At 70.6% G+C, this 17,301-nt stretch overlaps 2 protein-coding genes across 2 annotated transcripts; both read left to right on the plus strand.

Annotated features, from left to right (window-relative positions):
• Positions 1-3,096: 3,096 nt before the first annotated feature.
• Positions 3,097-7,601, plus strand: CRIP2 (cysteine rich protein 2). The gene is made up of 8 exons (XM_054567694.1): positions 3,097-3,193; positions 5,642-5,736; positions 5,874-5,931; positions 6,127-6,267; positions 6,350-6,418; positions 6,507-6,601; positions 6,936-6,993; positions 7,078-7,601. The coding sequence occupies exons 1-8, from the start codon at positions 3,151-3,153 to the stop codon at positions 7,143-7,145; spliced, it is 627 nt and encodes a 208-aa protein (XP_054423669.1). The 5' UTR covers positions 3,097-3,150; the 3' UTR covers positions 7,146-7,601.
• Positions 7,602-14,149: 6,548 nt separating this feature from the next.
• CRIP1 (cysteine rich protein 1) lies at positions 14,150-15,590 on the plus strand. Its single transcript, XM_054567695.1, has 5 exons — positions 14,150-14,248; positions 14,963-15,057; positions 15,168-15,225; positions 15,320-15,366; positions 15,464-15,590. The coding sequence occupies exons 1-4, from the start codon at positions 14,209-14,211 to the stop codon at positions 15,358-15,360; spliced, it is 234 nt and encodes a 77-aa protein (XP_054423670.1). The 5' UTR covers positions 14,150-14,208; the 3' UTR covers positions 15,361-15,366; positions 15,464-15,590.
• The last annotated feature ends 1,711 nt before the right edge of the window (positions 15,591-17,301 follow it).

Genomic DNA, 17,301 nt, shown 5'->3' on the forward strand with positions numbered 1-17,301 from the left:
TGGCCCGGACCCGGCCAGGGCCCCAGCCCCGATGGCCGTGTGGCTCCTGCCGCAGCTGGGGTGGCCGGCCCACTGTCCTGCTCCTGGCAGAGCCCTGCCCAGCTGTCCAGGGCTTCTGTCCAGAGCCACAGAGCTGGGGGCAACCCCAGCAGGTGCGGCGTTTCCGCGTGAGAATTTGCTCAGATTTCAGCGAGTCTGTTCTCGGAAACCCGACCTGAGGCGCCCACGGTATCCACCCTCGCAGGCCCCGGGACAGGTGCTGGCGGCCACCGGAGGAAAGGGTCAGGGAGGGACACTCCCGCCGGGCCACCCCGGCTGGCCTCCCGGGGGGCCCTCTCATTCCCCCCGAGGTGTGTGCACATCTCAGTCAGGGGCTGAAAATAGAAGCGTCTGTTCCCTGGCTGGAAACAGACAGATAAGGGGCGCCCCAGCCCCCGCCCGACAGCCTGTGCTGGGCCCGCTGGGTGACAGGCCAGGGTGTCGGAGAAGCGTCTGCAGCACCCTGGCCACCTCCAGCTGGTGTCCTGCCCCCCGTGGCCCTCGCTGCCCAGGACAGAGCTGCGTCCCAGCTGGGAGACCAGACGGCGACCTCGAGGAAGACCGGCTGCCCCCGGGGTGGGGGCCCTCCCCGGCCCTGCCCCCCTTGCCCACCCACGCCCCCTTCCCCTCCTCAGACTCAGTGGCTTCCTCCCCACGTGCCGCCCCCCAGGTCTCAGGAAGGCAGGCCCTGAGGAGTTGGGGTCCCCGAGCACAGGGCCTGGGCTGTTGTGTCCACGCTTGGGCTGCTTGGGGTCTGAGGAGGGACTCAGGAAGGGGGAGCGGACACAGGCCAGGGGAGCGAGGCCCTGGTGCCCAGGGCTGCAGCCCCTCCCCCAGGGCGAGGGCCATCTCTGGTGGGAAGAGTCCCCTTGAGGGGCCTTCCTGGAGACCTGCGAAGCCTCCCCCCGCCCCGGAGGAGCCCAGCCCTGGGTCCCTGCAGGGACCTGAGACCAGGATCCGGCTGTCGTTGGCTAGTGTCGCCACGACGACAGGGCGCATGAACCAGGAGATCCACAGGGAGCCTCGCCACTGTGGCCCCAGGGGAGGGGCCCGCCCTCAACCCGGCCACTCGACCTGGCACCCGAGGGCCCTGCCTGCTTCCCTCGTCCTGTCCCCGCCCCACCCTGTCCCCTCAGCGGCGGACGCTATTGCTCCGAGGCTATTGATCGGCGTCCCTTCCCGCCAGGCCCAGAATAGTTCTGGCGCAGGAGGGAGCCTGTGGCTCAGGCCCAGGGTCTGTGGCTGGGGGCAGGGCACCTGTCCCTCGATCTTCAGGGCCGCTGGCCAGTGCTGGACGCCATTCCCAGGTCCACCCCACTCTCGGCAGCAGGGCCGTGGCCCTGGGCACCTCCCCAAAGACACCTGTGCCCACAGCCCACCCTCCACCGCAGGGAGAGGCTGCGCCAAGCAGCGGGCAGCGGGCCATGCATTATTCAGAGACACCTGACACCCGGCCTGAGCGAGGCGAGGGCTGGGAATGGCTGACCTGCGGGGCCCCACAGCTGGCCGGCCGGTCCAGGAGCAGGGCCGCGGAGGCCTCCTGTCTCCATCTCCGCCTTCGCTGGCCAGGGGCCAGAGCCGGATGCGGACAGGGAGGGGGCCGGTCAGGCTGGTCAGTCAGGCTCGGGGGATCTTGTGTTTCAGTGGCTGTGGGGCGTGAGTGCACGGTGGGGGCGGGGGGGGCGCCCGAAGGAGCTGGGCCGGGCGGGGCACCAGGAACCCCTGGGCTCTGGAGGCTGTCATCCAGGGCACTCGGCAAACACCGGCGCTGGATGCCGCCAGGCCCCGGGTCCTCCAGCTCCTCTGGCCGGGCAGGTGCACCGGGCAGAAGAGAGGGGGTGGGCACAGAGCCTTGACCACCTGGGAGGGTGGGTGCTGGCTCTGGTCATCTGGGCCTGAGAATGGGTCTGTCCGTCTCACAGGCTGAGGCTCAGCTGGGGCTGGAGGCCCGAGGAAGGGCCTCGGGCGGGAAACCCCAGAGAGGAGGCCAGAGGGTGCTCCAGGTCCCCCCGCCCCTCCCCCTGCAGGGTGGGGATGGGCGTTGGAGTGAGGCTGGGCTCTGCAGGCTCGCTGAGGCGCCAGGGAGGGCAGGGTGGTCAGGCAGGGCCCCCGGGGTGAAGGGGCGGGGGTGCTGCAGGGCCGCGGCTCTCCTGCGCTCCACCAGGACGGTTGGGGCCAAGAGTCTGGAGGCGGAGGCTCTGGGTCCTGCACTGGGTCCAGAGGAGGGTGCACCGGCCCCGGGGGCCGGGTACAGAGGGCACTCGACCCCGCCCCCCGCCCCCCCGCCCGCGCCCCCATCTCTTCCCCTTTCTCTCCTTTGTTCCTGCCGCCCCAGGAGGGCAGCGCCCCCTCGTGCGCCGTCAGCGCCCAGCATAACCCTGCTGCCCACTGGCTGCTGGTCGCCCCCTCCCCCGCCCTTCCAGCAGTTTCTCTCGCGCTGTTTTTGGAAGTGGCGGGCGCCCTGCCCTCCACCCGCTGAGCCTTCGGCACCACGGACATAGTGGGGCAGGGGGCGGGACCGGGCCTGGGCTGGGTGGCCGAGCCCGCCAGGAATCCGGCTCGGATCCCGCCTCACGGCCGTTGCTATAGAAACCGAGCAACAAAGGGAAGAGGGGCGCGCGACCGGGTGGGGGTGGGGTCCTCTGGGGGAGCCTGGGCGCCGGCGCCGGGCGTGGCGGGCGGGCCTGCCGTCGGGGCGTCCGTCGGCTTGTCCTGGGGACGCCCTACCCAGCCCTGGCCCCGCCGACCAGGGCTCCCCGGAACCGAGGGGACCGCGCACCCCCCGCTTCGCCCTGCGGCCACGGCCAGCGGCCCCGACGTTGCCATGGAAATAGGCAAGGCGCGGCCAAGCCGAGCTGAGGCCGCTTAGCGCGTGGGGCCTAGGGGCGCCAGGCTGGTCCCACCGTCCCCCGCCCGCCCGGCAGGTGCTCCCCCGCCCAGGAGACGCCCCCTCTCCAGGCTGTGGGACCCGGAGGGAGGGATCCCGACGCCCCGCCCCGACCGCAGAGCCAATGGGCGCGCGGACAGCCTGGCGGGCGGGGCGGGCGAGGCGGCGGCGACGCGGAGACGGGCGCGGGCGGAGGACGCGAGCAACCGGGCGCACCGACGACCATGGCCTCCAAGTGTCCCAAGTGCGACAAGACTGTGTACTTCGGTGAGTGCCCGGGCTCGGCCAGCACCCCACCACCCTTCGCGGCCAGCCCCCGGCCGCAGACTCGCGCAATCCCGCGGAACTCGGCGTGCACCCGGCCGCCGCCCCGGGATGCGCGGCCCCAACCCGGTTCGCCGCGCGGCTCTTTCGGGTGCGGCCGGAGGGTGGAGCTGCCACGATGTGGGGGCTGCTACGCCGGAACCCAGAAGCGGCCGGAGGGGGTGGCGCGGGAGTGCATGGTCCCCCGATTGAGGCCAGAATTGGGGGAGCGTCCTGGGTTCGCGGGCGCGTCCAGGTCCTCCCGGCGGCGATGCCGAGCGGGGCGGGGTCGGGTGCGGTCGCGCGCTCGGAGCGCCTCCCGCGCGCTCCTGACTTCCCCGCATACCCTTGTTTCTCCTACCCGCGGATACGTGTCCCGGCCCCTTGTGGCTCCAAGTGACCGCCAACCTGCACCCCGACCTCTGGCCACGCCGGGCCGGGACAGATCCGGAGTCTGTCTGGACTCGATCCACGCGGGGGCGACCTTGGCCTCTACCTCCCGCGTGTCCCAACGCGCTCTCTTCTTTGGTGCCCGAGGACTTTCCCATGGGTGAGGTGGGGTGGGGTGACAAAAGAGTCCCGGTGAACATGAGAGGGCACTGGAGTCCCGGTGGCCAGAACCCCCTCCTCAAGGTCAGACAGCGCTGGACCGAAAGGGGTAGCAGGGCAGGAGGGGGGTTGTCTCCGCCAGGATGCCCCCTGGGTAGGCGGTGCCTCCTGGCGCTCGCCCACTGACTGGCTTACTCACCCGCTCTCCCTCCTCCTGGCTGATCCTCCGCCAGACTTAGCCAGGGCAGCAAAGTGCCTGCCCCCCGGCCCTCCCACCAACGCCTGCCAGAGGAAAGGCAGAGCCGGACGGGAGGACGGCCAGAGGGTGGGGACAAGCAGGGGGCCCTTCCCTGGTCAGGGTCTGCGATGGGGTCGGGCTGACATGAAGGAAGCTGCTTGGCCTCCCGGCTGACCGCTGACAGCCAGAGGAGGAGGAGGCCAACGGTTGTTTGCTGTTCCCAGAGGGGAGGGACCGGATTTGGCCTGCAGTGCTTCTGGCCTGGCTGAGAGCCCAGGGGCTTCCGGCTGCCTCCCAGGAACCCTCCCACCCCCCGCAGCCCTCTGTCCCCATCCCAGAGAGGGGTCCTGACTGTGAGACTCCGGGTTGGGGACGGTCCCTGGGTCCTCCTGCCGGCCCCGCTGCCCACGACGTTGCCCCCAGCTAGGCCGGCGCAGTGACCTCCGGCTGCACGGACAGGGCTGTGGACAGACAGGCCGGAAAGCACTCTGCCAGCCCGGGCTGCCGTGGGCTCCCAGCAGAACACAAAGGCGCTCAGACCCGCTGGCAGGCGTCCTGGCCCGGAGGCGCTGGGGGCGGGGGCGGGGGTCCTGCCTGCTCCCCAGCAGCCGACACCTGAGTGGGAGCAGAGTGGACAGAGTGGAACTGGGGCTGGATGTCCAGAGCGATGTCAGGGTTCTGTGCCGTTGTCCCAACAACAGTGCAGCTGGGTGGGGTGCCGGGGGCCCTCCACGCCATTAGACCCAGTGAACTCTGGCTTCCCAACTCTGCCAGTAGCGTGTGGCCACCAACCTGCCTGCTGGGTCTGAGGGTCACTCCCCTGCTCCTGAGTGGCCACATCCAGAGCCTGGGCTGCAGCACCCCCGCCCGCCCGGGCGCGGGCGTGGAGGGCGCTCCCTCCCAGGCTGCCGGGGCTCCTGGGGAGTCCCGGCCCCGGCAGCCACCTCTGTGTGAGTGGGACCAGAAGCTGGTAGGCCCTTGGCCAGATTCCGCCCAGGTGCCAGGGCCCAGCTGGCCTGACCCCGCCCCCACGCCGCTGGTCAGGCCCCCTCTCCCGGAATTCCGGCCGGTCTCCGGCCTTTCTTCCTGCCTTCTCCTCCACCCTTTTCCTGCCGTGCACCCTGGGGAGTTCCCCCACTTCCCTCCATTGGAAAGTGGCCGCCAGCACCAGCCCCGTGGTGGGGGTGGGGCAGGGGGCTGGGGCGGGGGGGGGAGGGGCTCCGGTGCACAGCTGACCTGACCCTCAGCAGCTGGTCCCAGACCTCGGGCTCCAAAGCAGCAGCTGGAGGCCGTGGAGTGGGGGCTCTCAGTGCCAAGTGTAGACAGGCAGGCGTCCCGTCCCCGGGGGTTTCCACTGGGGGGTGTGGGCAGGCCTCCCCCCAGGGGGCCTCGAGGCGCAGGGCTGCCCCCCTCAGCAGGGGCCCCCGCCACCTCCATGGGATCCTGACCGGGGGGTTCTGGGATGCTTCGGGATACCTGTGAGGGACACGTGTGAGGGACACGTGTGAGGCAGGCGTGCTGCGGGGGCAGGTGCGATGTTGAGGGCGACTGAGACCAGCGGGGCCCCAGGGCGCGGAGGAGCAGGGCGGGCGCGTGGCTGCGCTGATGTCCCCTCCCACTCCCAGCCGAGAAGGTGAGCTCCCTGGGCAAGGACTGGCACAAGTTCTGCCTCAAGTGTGAGCGCTGCAGCAAGACACTGACGCCCGGGGGCCACGCCGAGGTGAGCCCCCTCTCCGGGCCGGGCGGGGGGCCGGGCGGGGGGCCGGGCTGGGGGCCGCGCGGCTCTCCCCGCCCTCAGGCAGGGAGGGAGGCCCAGAGCCCTGGCGTGGCCCTCACCCCTCCCTGCCCTCCACCCAGCACGATGGGAAGCCGTTCTGCCACAAGCCCTGCTACGCCACGCTCTTCGGACCCAAAGGTGAGCACGGGGCCGCCCGCCCGCTCTGCTGGGGCTGGGCCATGGAGCCTGTGGGGGGGCCCGCCCCGCCCCTCTCTCCACACCCTCCCCTCTGGGCTCAGGGTCCTGCTGTGGAGTGGGCTGCGGGGGGAGGTGTAAGGCCTGGGTGTGGGCAGGGCTGCTGGCCACCGGCCCACAGTGCCCGCCACGCGGCAGGTGTGAACATCGGGGGCGCCGGCTCCTACATCTACGAGAAGCCCTCCTCAGAGGGCCCGCAGGTCACTGGCCCCATCGAGGTCCCTGTGGCCCGAGCGGAGGAGCGGAAGGCAAGTGGCCCCCCGAAGGGGCCCAGCAAAGGTGGGCCGGGTTCTGTGTGGTCGGGGAGGCGTGGGAGCCCCGGGAGCCGCTCAGCCACCCTGACTCCTCCCCCCCACCCCAGCGTCTAGTGTCACCACCTTCACTGGGGAACCGAACATGTGTCCTCGCTGCAACAAGAGGGTCTATTTTGGTGAGTGACAACATCCAGCCCCAGCCCCAGCCCGTAGGGGGCGCCCGCCAGGGCCTTGGTGTCACTGCTCCTCTCTCCCCCTTCCCAGCCGAGAAGGTGACGTCCCTGGGCAAGGACTGGCACCGGCCGTGCCTGCGCTGTGAGCGCTGTGGGAAGACGCTGACTCCGGGTGGACACGCGGAGGTGAGGGCGCGCTGACGCCGGCTGCTCAGGGGCCCGGGCCCGACCGGGGAGCCTGGACGGGGTGCGGGCGGGGTGCGGGCGGGACAGGCGGGACAGGCTGCTCCCAAGGGTAGGGCAGCACAGGGCGGTGGTGGCTGCCCCCTGGTGGCCGGAGTAGAGGCTGGAGGGTGCGCAGGCTCCATAGCTCACCACGTGTGGGCTTTGCCCCGCCTCCCCCTACCACGTGAGTGGGCTGGTCCTGGCTGCGGGAGGTGAGGGCCCTCAGGGGCGCGGACAAGGAGGGGGCCGCCAGGGGGCGCCGGTGGACCCCCCCTCACCCCCATCCCGCCCCCAGCACGATGGCCAGCCCTACTGCCACAAGCCCTGCTACGGCATTCTCTTCGGACCCAAGGGTGAGTATGGCCTGGAGGGCGGGGAGCCAGGCGCCCCCTCCGCCACCCCCTCCTCCCCACCACCCTGCCGTCCCTTCTCCGCAGGAGTGAACACCGGAGCCGTGGGCAGCTACATCTATGACAGGGACCCCGAGGGCAAAGTGCAGCCCTAGGCCCCCGCCCCGGGGCCCCTGCCCGGCGCTGTGGGGAGAGCGCCTGCTGCCCAGTCCTGCCCAGCCTCTGCCCCCCGCCTGGGCGTCCGGGGCCTGCCTGTCGGGGGCGAGGGAAGCGGCGGGGGCGTCTTCGGGAGAGCCCGGCCCCTCGCCGTTTCCCCAGGTGTCCCAGCCCTGCGCCCCGCTTCGCGCCCTCGGGCCCCCTGACCCCGCGTGCTGCCCTGTGTGTCCCATGGCCCCAGCGGGGCCCTTCTCTGCGGTGGCCGCCTGCCCCCCCCCCGCTGCGCACGCGCTGCCCACGCCGCCCAGTGTTATTTATCTCCCTCCGCCGCCCTGGCCACAGCGGCCACAGCCCCGCGGCGCCCCTGGACGTCCCGCCGCCTCCTCACACTGCCGCGCCAGCACTGCCCCCACCCGCGCGGGGAGCACCCCCACAGGAGGATTTTGCTGTCAATAAAGTGTTTGGGGATCGCAGAACGCAGCTCCGTCTCTGGTTGTGCGATGGACGAGTCCAGGACAAGGTCCCTTGTCTTGTCCACAAGTTCCCCCAACATGCCCGAGCCCGGCTTTGGGGGTCAGGGGGCTGCGGGGGGGTGCCAAGAGGTGGGGGTGGGGCGGTGGAGGCGTCCTGGGGGGGGGCCCAGAAGGGGGCACAGCCATGTCATGCTGAAGTCACCTGCCTCTGGAGGCTGGACCCCTGGAAATGCCACACTGGGCACTAGAGCCGGTAGTGCCAGGATCTGTCCGAGACCCCCGGGGGCCGGAGGAGATCGGCCTTGGTAAAGCAGAGGGCGCGCCAGGGGAGGGAGAGGAGATGGCGCCCAGAGGGGGTCTCTGCAGGGTGGGGCTGAAGGGTGGAGGCCTGAGGTCAGCCTCCAGCCCAGGACTGAGCCTGGAACCCCAGAGGGACCGGACGGGGAGGGTGTGGTCAGACCCAGGCTCCCGGGGCTCTGCCGTGGCTTTTGTCTGCAGGGCTGGCAACGTGGTGGCCTGCCCGCCTCGGCGTGGGTGGTGCCCCAAGGATAGAAGGTGGGGGGGCCGAGGGGGGCCTTAGTGCCCCACTCTTGGCCGCTCCTGCCCAACCAGCGTCCCAGTTGCGGGTGCGGTGGTAACGAAGTTCCGCCACCTCCTCTGCGGTCCAGGCTTTGCCCTTTCAACCTGGACCCCTTGGGAGCTCCTAGGGGCCTCCTCCTCACGGCCGCCTTCCCTTTATCTGCCGCTCCGGGGCTGCCCGCCAGAGGGCGCGCCTTCTCTTCCACTCGGCGCCCCGGGGCAGAAACCGCGCGCTCCTCCCGGGCCGGCCATTCTCCGGACGCCTCCCCCTCCTCCCCGGAGCCCGGGGCAGCCGGGCCGGGTCAGCTCTGGGCCACAGGCGGTCGGCTCCTCGTGCCCCCACCCCCACCCCCCTCCAGTCCGCAGGCTCAGGCTCAGCTGAACGTCACGCCAGGCCCTTTGTCCCACGAGCAGCCATCCGTGTCCCGGAAGGCGGAGCGACAAGCTCCGGTGTCCGTCCCTGCCAGGCCACCCTCCTGCCGGCTCCAGCCGGGCACCCAGCGTCGCCTCCCACCCGGGGTGCGGCCGGCATGGGAAGGGTGGGCCAGCTGCGTGGGGGGACGCCTAGCAGGTACCCAGCGTCCCCAGTCCCCCCACCGACCCCGGGGCAGAGTCCTGGGCAGGCTGGGACGCCGACGCGTGCTCCGAGGGCCGCTCCCCTCCTCGTCCCCACCGCCCGCCAGGCCGCGGACCGCCATCCGGGGGTCGCAGTGGGAGAACTCAGACTTCCCGCAGCGCCCCCGGGGCTGCCCCGGGGGCGGGCTCCCGGTGTTGGATGGGAAATTCCTGTCCTCTGGGGGATGGGGGCTGCGGACGGCACAGCCTGGCCCCTCCCCCGGGAGCCTCCAGTGGAAACTATGTGGGGAGGAGCCGTCCAGAGTGTCGCGCCCGGCCCCGGCCGCGGGAGGGGGCAGGGTCTAGGTTAGTGGAAGGCCTCGCCCATCCCGGCGGGGGTGAGGGGCGCACTGGTCGGCTGCACCGAGGACGGGCCCGGCTCCGCCTGGACGCAGAGCGCCCCACCCCGCACCCGGGTCTGGCTGGGGAAGGCGCGCCCCGTTTCCCGCGGGCGGAGGATGACGCGCTGCCTTGTTTGTTTCCAAGGGATTGTTATGGAAACCGGGGCGGTGCCGCTACTGTCGGTCTCCGCGGCGCTGCCGGGCGCGTGGGCGGTGACCCCTTCGCAGTCCGGGCCTCCTCGGGGGCACCAGCTCCAGGAGCGCCCCTCCCCGCCACACACAGAGACACAGAAGCCAGGTGCTTCCTCCGGCGCCGCCGCCCCGGCCTCGTCCGCGAGATGCGGGGAGAGGGACTTGGCTTCTGCGTCGCGGGTGTACCTCCTTCCCCTGCGCAGCCAGCGAGGCGGCCCTGCAGGGCCATCTGATCCCCTCACTGTCCCCTCAGAACCCCAGGGCTACGCCCAACAGCCGAGCGTCCCCAAAGGCTGCCCGCGCCCGGCCTCCCTTTGGTCCAGTCTTGCCACGACTCCTACCCAGGCCCCTCCAAGCCCCCGCTGCCCCTGCTCTGAGGCCCAGACCCTCTGGGCAGCCCTGCCCCCGCTGGGGCCTCCGGGCGGACCGCGCGCAGCGCAGAGCGTCTTTAGGATTGAAGGGGCGGCAGGACCCCTCTGGTCCGCGGGTCAGAGCGCGCTGAGAGCCCGCCGGCTGTCGCCCCTGTCGCCAGGGGCTGAGTGCCAATTCCCTGAGGACAGGGCAGGCCGAGGACTGGCAGGACTCCAGGGCCCAGGTGTGGGCGGCACACTTTCCCAGAGCCCGCCTGGCGGTGGGGCTTGTGCGGCTGAGGGGGGTGCTCAGGGCCCTGAACAGGCCCAGCAGCTGGGCTGGTGAGGCTGGAATTTGAGGCGGTTTTGCCTGGGCTTTGGCTCCAGGACCCGGAGATTCCTGGAACCACACTCAACTTAAAGGAGGTCGGGGTCGGGGGGCGGGGGGGAACTCCATCTGGCCGGCCCAGGCCCCAGGCTGCCGGGTGGAGGGAGCTGGAGGCGTGAGCTCCACCCCTCCCCTGTGGCCTGAGGTGGAGGGAGGGCCCTTCCTCCCACCTGGGCTCGGGAGGGCAGAGCCCTTCTGGGAAAGGGCAGAGTCTGTCCCTTCCCCCGTGCCTCCGGGCCAGGAGCCCCAGCAGGCCCACCCTGGGACCAGACCTTGGGGCAGACAGGGGTTCCCTTGAGACACGCTGCTGAAAATAGGCCCTGGGAACGTCTGCATGTCCCTCATTCCTCCAGGCCTCAGGGAAGGGCAGGCAGGCTGCAGCCCGAGGAGGAAGCCACGCCAGTCTCCAGGCTCAGCAGCTGTCCCGGAACACGAGGTGGCTGCTCAGGGCACTTGGGTGCAAGAGCAGGGGACAGGCCCAGCCAGCCTCTGGGCCTAGGAGGGGACAGTCTCACACCTGTCCACACCCCTTGGCTCTCCCACAGGGAGGAGCTCACCTGAAGGCCGGTGGGGCGCTGGGTGTGGGCCTGAGGGGAGAGGCCAGGGCACGTGCCTTGGTCTGTGGGTGGGAGGGGCCCCAGGACCAGAGCTTCCCTGCTGGGGGGCGGGCGACCCCGTGGACGGATTCCTCAGAGGTCACGGGGCCCAGCCCCCCCACGGTGGGTGCCCGGGGTCCTCTCCAGGGTTCTGGGAGGCAGGGGCCTGTCTGGTTCCCACCTGGATCCCTCCCGAGCCTGGGTGGGCGTTGGCGTGGGCTTGCAGAGGGAAGGGTGGGCCGGCAGAGCTGCCCTCGGCTCTGCCCCAGGGCTCCGGGCCCCGGGTGCCCTGGCGCTGTGCCAGTGCGGGCGGGGCGCGTGGGCACAGAGGCAGCGCCGGGCGGGCACTGGGTGCTGTGCGTCCTGCTCTGGCCACTCCGTCCCTCGCGCTGCAGACATGGCCCCAGGGCCTGCTGGCAGGTGCTGGCACCTCGGGGGACAAGGCCGGGGGCCGCACCTCGGGGTCTATGAAGGGGTTCCGTGTGTCTTCCCTTTGTTTCTGCAACAAATGCCAACAGCACCCCAAAAGAGCAGAGGCAAGGGTGCAGGGCCGAACGAGGTCGGTCCTGAGTCGGGGAGACCTGGGCCAGCTCAGCACCCCCCACCAGTGTGTCTGGGGCTGGGTGTGCTGATGGAAACAGCAGGCCCTGCCCCCGGTGGGGCCCAGGTCTCAGGACGCTGTCAGGCCTGCCACAGGCAGGGTGCCTGGACAGGGGTCTGGTGGGAGGCGGGGGCTCCCGGTGGCTGGGGAACAGAGGCCGACTGGGGCCCCCACCCTGTGGGCCGGCGAGACGGGTGCCGGGCTCGGCAGAGTTGGAGGGGCCCACCAGCCTGTGGCTGGAGCTGTGGGGGCGGGTTCAAGGGGGGGGGGGGGGAGAGAGAGAGAGAGAGAGAGAGAGTGTGTGTGTGTGTGTGGTGTCTGGAAAAACCCTGCTGTGTACCAACCAGAGGGCGAGGCCATGACCCTCGGCCCCCCCTTAGCATCCTCCTCCGCCGTGCTGTAACCATGGCAATGAGCAACAACAAAAGGGAAGACTAGGAAGAATTTATCACCCAGTTTTCAGTTTTGGGGGGGGTTCCCCCAGGGTGAAACTGGAGTCCCAGGGTGAGAGGGGGCGGGTGGAGAGGAGGACAAAGGCCAGCTCACTGCCCCACCGGCCCTGAGCTCTGAAGGGGCTGGGCTGCGGGCTGGACGGAGGCCTGGGAAGCCAAGTGCCCCAGGGGAGCCTTGTGCACACCGCAGAGATAGAGAGAGGCCCCGGCGCCCCCCCCACAGGTGTGCCTGCAGGTTCACGGACACAGGGAGGCCTGCAAGTGCAGGCGCCTGTCACTTGAGGACCCTGGCAGGCAGCCCCACCCGGGGGCGCAAGGCCTCTGCCTCGTACCCACGAGGGGCAGCGACCCCGGCAGCCACAGGTGGAGTGTGCAGTATGTGTGGTCCTGTGGCAGCCGCTCCACGCGCCTCCCCCCCGCCCCGCGCCCCCGGCCACCGTCCTGGGCCCCGCCCCGCCCCCATCATTACTGGTCTCCCCCTTCCGCTCTCCGCAGAGCCAGGGGATGAGGGAATCCAGGACCCGCCCTGCTGCTCGGCAGGGCCAGCGGCGCAGGCGCAGGCCAGGGGGTCCTGGGAGCAGTGGGGGCCTGTGGGGCGGTCGGGCTGGCCTGTGGCCTTTGCCCCAGGACCCACAGTGCGGTGCCCAGGGTGCCTGCCGAGAGGGCAGCGGCCCAGCTGAGACCTTGGGCTTTGGGCTCCAAGGGGGGAGCAGGCTGGTGTGGGTGGGCGGGAGACTGGGGCTTCCCCCGGTGCAGGGCATGCACCCCAGTCTCGAGGGTGGGGGACAGCCGGCCCCTGGGGGGTCCCAGGAGCCTGGGCCTGCAGAGGCCCAGCGGAGGCAGAACTGTGGCCTCAGCGAAGGGGTCCCAGGGCGGAGGGAACCACTAGAGAGGGGTGTGGAGAGCAGGCCACAGGGGCGTGGAGTCTAGTGTGGCCCCCTCACTGGCAGGAGACCCTGGGGCGTGGCCTCTGTCACCCTACCACCCTGGGAACACCTCCCCTCCTCCCAGGCCAGCCTCTGGGGTCGGCGGGGTGTTGAGGGGGAGGTGCCCACGGCTTTCCTTGGTCTCCCAGACCGGGCTGGGGGGTGGGCAGGTGGGCTTCAGGGAGGGCGAGGCGGGCGTCGCTGGCTGCCGCCACGGCCGAGCCTGTGCGTGGGGAGGCCAGGAGCCCCTGGGCCCCGTGGCAGGAGGGTCTCCAGCGCCCTCTGTGGGGGTGGGGCCAGCCCCAGAGATGATGTGTTTTTCAAGATGGGTGTGTTGGGGGCAGAGGACGAGGCCGGTAAAACTGTGGACAGAAGGGAGGGTGCGGTGAAGCCAAGAAGCTGGGTGTGGCACTGGGGCTGTACCGAGCAGAGGTGGGACAGCCCCTTCCCCCGGCGCAGGGAGGGAGGGGCCTGAGTGCCGGGGACCAGGAGGGTTCCCGGGGGGGGGAGGGCGGTCCCGGTTTGTAGTCAGCACTCCCCTGCTGGCCGGAGAGAGGCGGCCCGGGACCCCACAGCCCAGCGCCAGTCCCCTGGGCCCACCCCATTCCTGGGGCGGGCGGGTCCCAAGGTCTCTGCCTGGCACGGGGCGGGGGGGGGGGGCGTGGGCCAGCCACTGTCCGGGGCCGCGAACTTGGACTGCACTGCCCCGCAGGCGCCTCCCCAGAGATAAGGAGCCCGCCTCTGGAGAGACAGGGGGAGCGGCCCCCCACCAGCCCCACCCAGAGACTCGTCCGGCAAAGCGAGGGGGCACCCAGTCCCGAGTTCCCGATGCCCCGGGGGCGTTCCCTCTGTGGTCCGATGGCTTTCCCAGGGGTGCGGGAGTTGGGGGCTCACAGAGGCTGGGATATCCTGCGTGTGAAGGCCTGAGGGGAATTCTTGGGGGGTTACCAGGCTGACTCCCTTGGTACGTCCTCACCCCATACCCAGGGAAGGGCCGGGTCAAAGGGCAAGGGGCTTTGTCGCGAAGCCTGTTTGCATCTATTTGCATTTGGAGGTGAGCTGTCCCTTCCCCCCTCCAGCCTGTCTTCTGGGGGCTCCAGCATGTGCGCGTGGTGGGGAGGGGGCAAGGACGGGGAGTGGGGTCCACCTTTCTGCTCCTGGGGAGCCCCTTGCGCAGATCCTGGACACGCGTACTCCACAGCGCTGGGCGAGGGGTGGGGCTGGAGCCGCCTGAGCAGCCCCACCCTTTGGGGAGTCCCCACAGGTGCCCTGTGCACCCCTAGCCACTGCCTCATGGTCGGCTCAGTCCCAGGACCTGCCCAGAGGCGAGAGTCGACCCCAGGTGGCCTTTCTTGACCTTCTGATCTGGAGCTGACGTCCCTGGGTCCAGTGTCAGACGGGGGAGGGGGGGAGGGGGCGGGCGGGGGGTGCAAGGGGCGGGCCTCTAAGAGGCGGGGCCCCAGCTTCCCTGAAAGGCGCGCGCCCGGCAGGTCCCACCCAGTCCGCGCTGCTCTCCGTGCCCAGCCGTCCCTACGGATCCGCCGCCGCTATGCCCAAGTGCCCCAAGTGTGACAAGGAGGTGTACTTCGGTGAGCACACCCTGGCCCGTCCCCAGCCGGACCGCGCGCTCCGAGCCCGGGGGCGACCTGGCAGAGTTCGCTCGGGGCGGGGATGCCTGGGGACCCCCGTAAACCGCCCCCCCGCCCCCGCGCCGAGCGGACACTGTTGTCCTGCAAGCGGCCGCCTGGATGTGTGAGTTGGGACCCCTGCGTGGGGGGACCCTCTGTCTCCCTGTTTCTGGGCTTTCCACCTCCGGGTCTCCCCGTCTCTAGGTCCCGGTCTCTCCCGCCTTGCCCTCCTGGGCGCGCCCTGGGCGGGGACCCCGCTGCCCCTCCCAGCGCTAAGGAAAAACAGATGCGGAAACCGGTACCCGGGGCGCTATCCCAGGCACCCTCTGGCCCCAGGCACCGCCCTCCTGCCCTGGGTCCCACCCACTGGAGGCGCCGGAGGCGCAGGAGGAAATACAAGCCCCCGCCCCGGCGGGGCAGAGTAGGGGGACTTAACCTGGCAGCCAGGCCCTCCTCAGCCCTCAGCCCAGGGCCAGCGCCTGCTCCCGTTTCTGTGCTCGGATTTGCCGAGGGGTCTGGAGACCCAAAGACCACCTGAGACTTTGGGCCACTAGGCGTGGGTGGGGAAGGCCCTGGGCAGAGGTGGCTGGAGGGGGTGGGTGGGCGGGCGAGTGTGCGGGGGTGCCCCGTGTCCCCAGAGCAGCGCCTCACGAGGGCCTGTCTGTGCCCCTGCAGCCGAGCGGGTGACATCCCTGGGGAAGGACTGGCACCGGCCATGTCTGAAGTGCGAGAAGTGTGGGAAGACGCTGACCTCGGGGGGCCATGCCGAGGTAGGGGAGGAGCCTGGGGGGGGCCATGCCGAGGTAGGGGAGGGCCCTCGGGGGGCAGCAGGGGCGGGGGTGGGCGGCGGGACAGCCTCTCATGGCTGCTCTCTCTGCAGCATGAAGGCAAGCCCTACTGCAACCATCCCTGCTACGCTGCCATGTTCGGGCCCAAAGGTATGCTCCCCACTGCCCGCCCCCGCCCCCCAGGGCTGGCCCAGCTTCCCGCTGCCTGCAGCCTCCTCTAATCTGCCCTCTGTTTTCTCTGCAGGCTTTGGGAGAGGTGGCGCTGAGAGTCACACTTTCAAGTAGACCCAGGTGCGCCCCGCCCCCGCCCCGCGGGCCCTCGGAGGGGCCTCCCCCTCCCCAGGCCTGAATGAGGCCTGTGCTCACCGCTGTCCCTGTTTCTGCGCAGGTTCTGGAGCCCTCGTCCCGCCCGCTGGACTGCTGCCCCTCCAGGCTGACGCCCAGCCTTAACTCCAGGCACCGGGGACCCCCCTGCAGCCCCCCATGCCCTCAATAAACCCAACACTGGGAAGACCCGCCTGTGTGTGCCTGTTGCTGGGGAGGGGTTAAGGGGAGCTGCAGGGGGGTCCTGTGGCCAGATGCGGGGCCCCGGGGCTCTGCCGGGGGCCAGCACAGGCTGCAGCCCCCTCTACGTGGAATTGCCCTGGCCGACCTGGGCAGCCCCGCAGAGGCTCAGCTGCCCAGCGCCCGGGCCCGAAGGTGCCCTGACCCTGTTCGTTGCAGGGAGGGCCCATAGGTCAGCGGGAGCACCAGGCCACAAGGGCAGGAGCGGGAGGGCCAGCCGCAGGGTGCGTCAGCGGAGCTCACGCTGGTTCCCTTTTCTGAGCTTTGGGGGAGGTGTGGCGGGAAGCCCCCACCTTCCCTCGCTACTTCCTGCTGCCCCAGCCTCGTCCCCGTCCTCACCTCCCCAACGCGGCCAGCTGTGCATCAGCAGGGGTGTCTGCCTGGACACCCCTGCCCCTCATTTGTCCCCACCCTGTGCCCAGGGACTGCCCAGTGGCCGGCTGCCCGAATGGGACGTTTGAGGACTGGCTGTGTGTTGCTGGGGGCTTTCCGGAAACTCCCGTCACTTTGGGCAGCAGCTGCAGACTGGGCCACCCTGAGCCCTCCCCGTGTCCTCCACTGGCCACTTGCACTGCGACCTGGCAGACGCCACCCTCCCAGGTCTCTGCTGACCACAGGGTCATCGCAACGTGGCATGTGGTCTTGGCGCCGAATCCCATGAGGTGGGGGCTGGGGTGCTCCTGGTACGGGTGGGCGGGGGGCGCAGAGGAGGCAGCAGGGGTGCTGAGGGGTGGCCGGGCTTCTCAGCGGACAGTGCTGGGCTCGGCCCCGGGGACACAGTGGGCAGTGGATGCACAGGAAAGCCTCCCTGAGCGGCTGGGACAAGCTGCGCGGGACGGCAGCGGAGGCCCTCTCAGCCCGGGGGGGCCCGTGGGGCGAGTGCAGGGGGAGGTGCCTGTGGGTCAGCCAGGCCTCAGGCTGGGGGCGAGCAGTCCAGGAGGAAGGCCCGTCGGGGCACAGGCCGGACAGCATTCTAGGCCCAACATCAGGGACCGTCCGGTGAGCTAAGGACAGTGGTTTTATTCTGAAGGCCACAGGGAGGGTGGCCAGAAAGACCTTTGGGCTGCTGGGGAGCCAGAAGGCAGGGCCAGACTGGAGGCCTGTGCCGGCCCCAGTTGGAGCTGCGGGCAGGCTGGGGTCTGGGGGAACAGACAGCAACGCCCCATTCCGGCCACTGCGGCTCCTGGGAAGGCGTGCCTACTCGAGGTGGGGGTGCTGGGGCGGGGGATCCAGGGGCAGCTGCGGTGGAGGCTGGGGGAAGGACGAGGAGTTGGCTGTGCCTGACGGAGGCAGGAGGCAGGTGAGCCAGCGTGAGGACTGGAAGACGGGGTCAGGCGTGACCCCATTTCCTGTGGGCTTGGCTGGGGCTGGGGGAAGGCTGGGGTCCAGGACTGACTGCCTTCTCCTTCCCTCTCTCCCTTCCGCTCCTCCCGCACTATCTTCTTCATATCTTCCAGGTATAATTTACATCCCATAAACTTGACCTGTGCACATTCAAGTACTGCAACGCGTTCACGCACTTCCGCAGCAACAGCCCAGCTCTAGACCACTCCCTGCGCCCACTGACGTTCCCCGTCCCCCTCCCGGACTCTTTCCAGGCCACGGCTGCCTGCTTTCTGTCTCTACACGATGGCTTTTCTGACGTCTGGTAGATACAGTGCA

The sequence above is a fragment of the Pteronotus mesoamericanus genome, unplaced genomic scaffold, assembly GCF_021234165.1.
Source record: "Pteronotus mesoamericanus isolate MK-2021 breed Mesoamerican mustached bat unplaced genomic scaffold, CSHL_Meso_final contig_192, whole genome shotgun sequence".
Classification (NCBI taxonomy): Eukaryota; Metazoa; Chordata; class Mammalia; order Chiroptera; family Mormoopidae; genus Pteronotus; species Pteronotus mesoamericanus.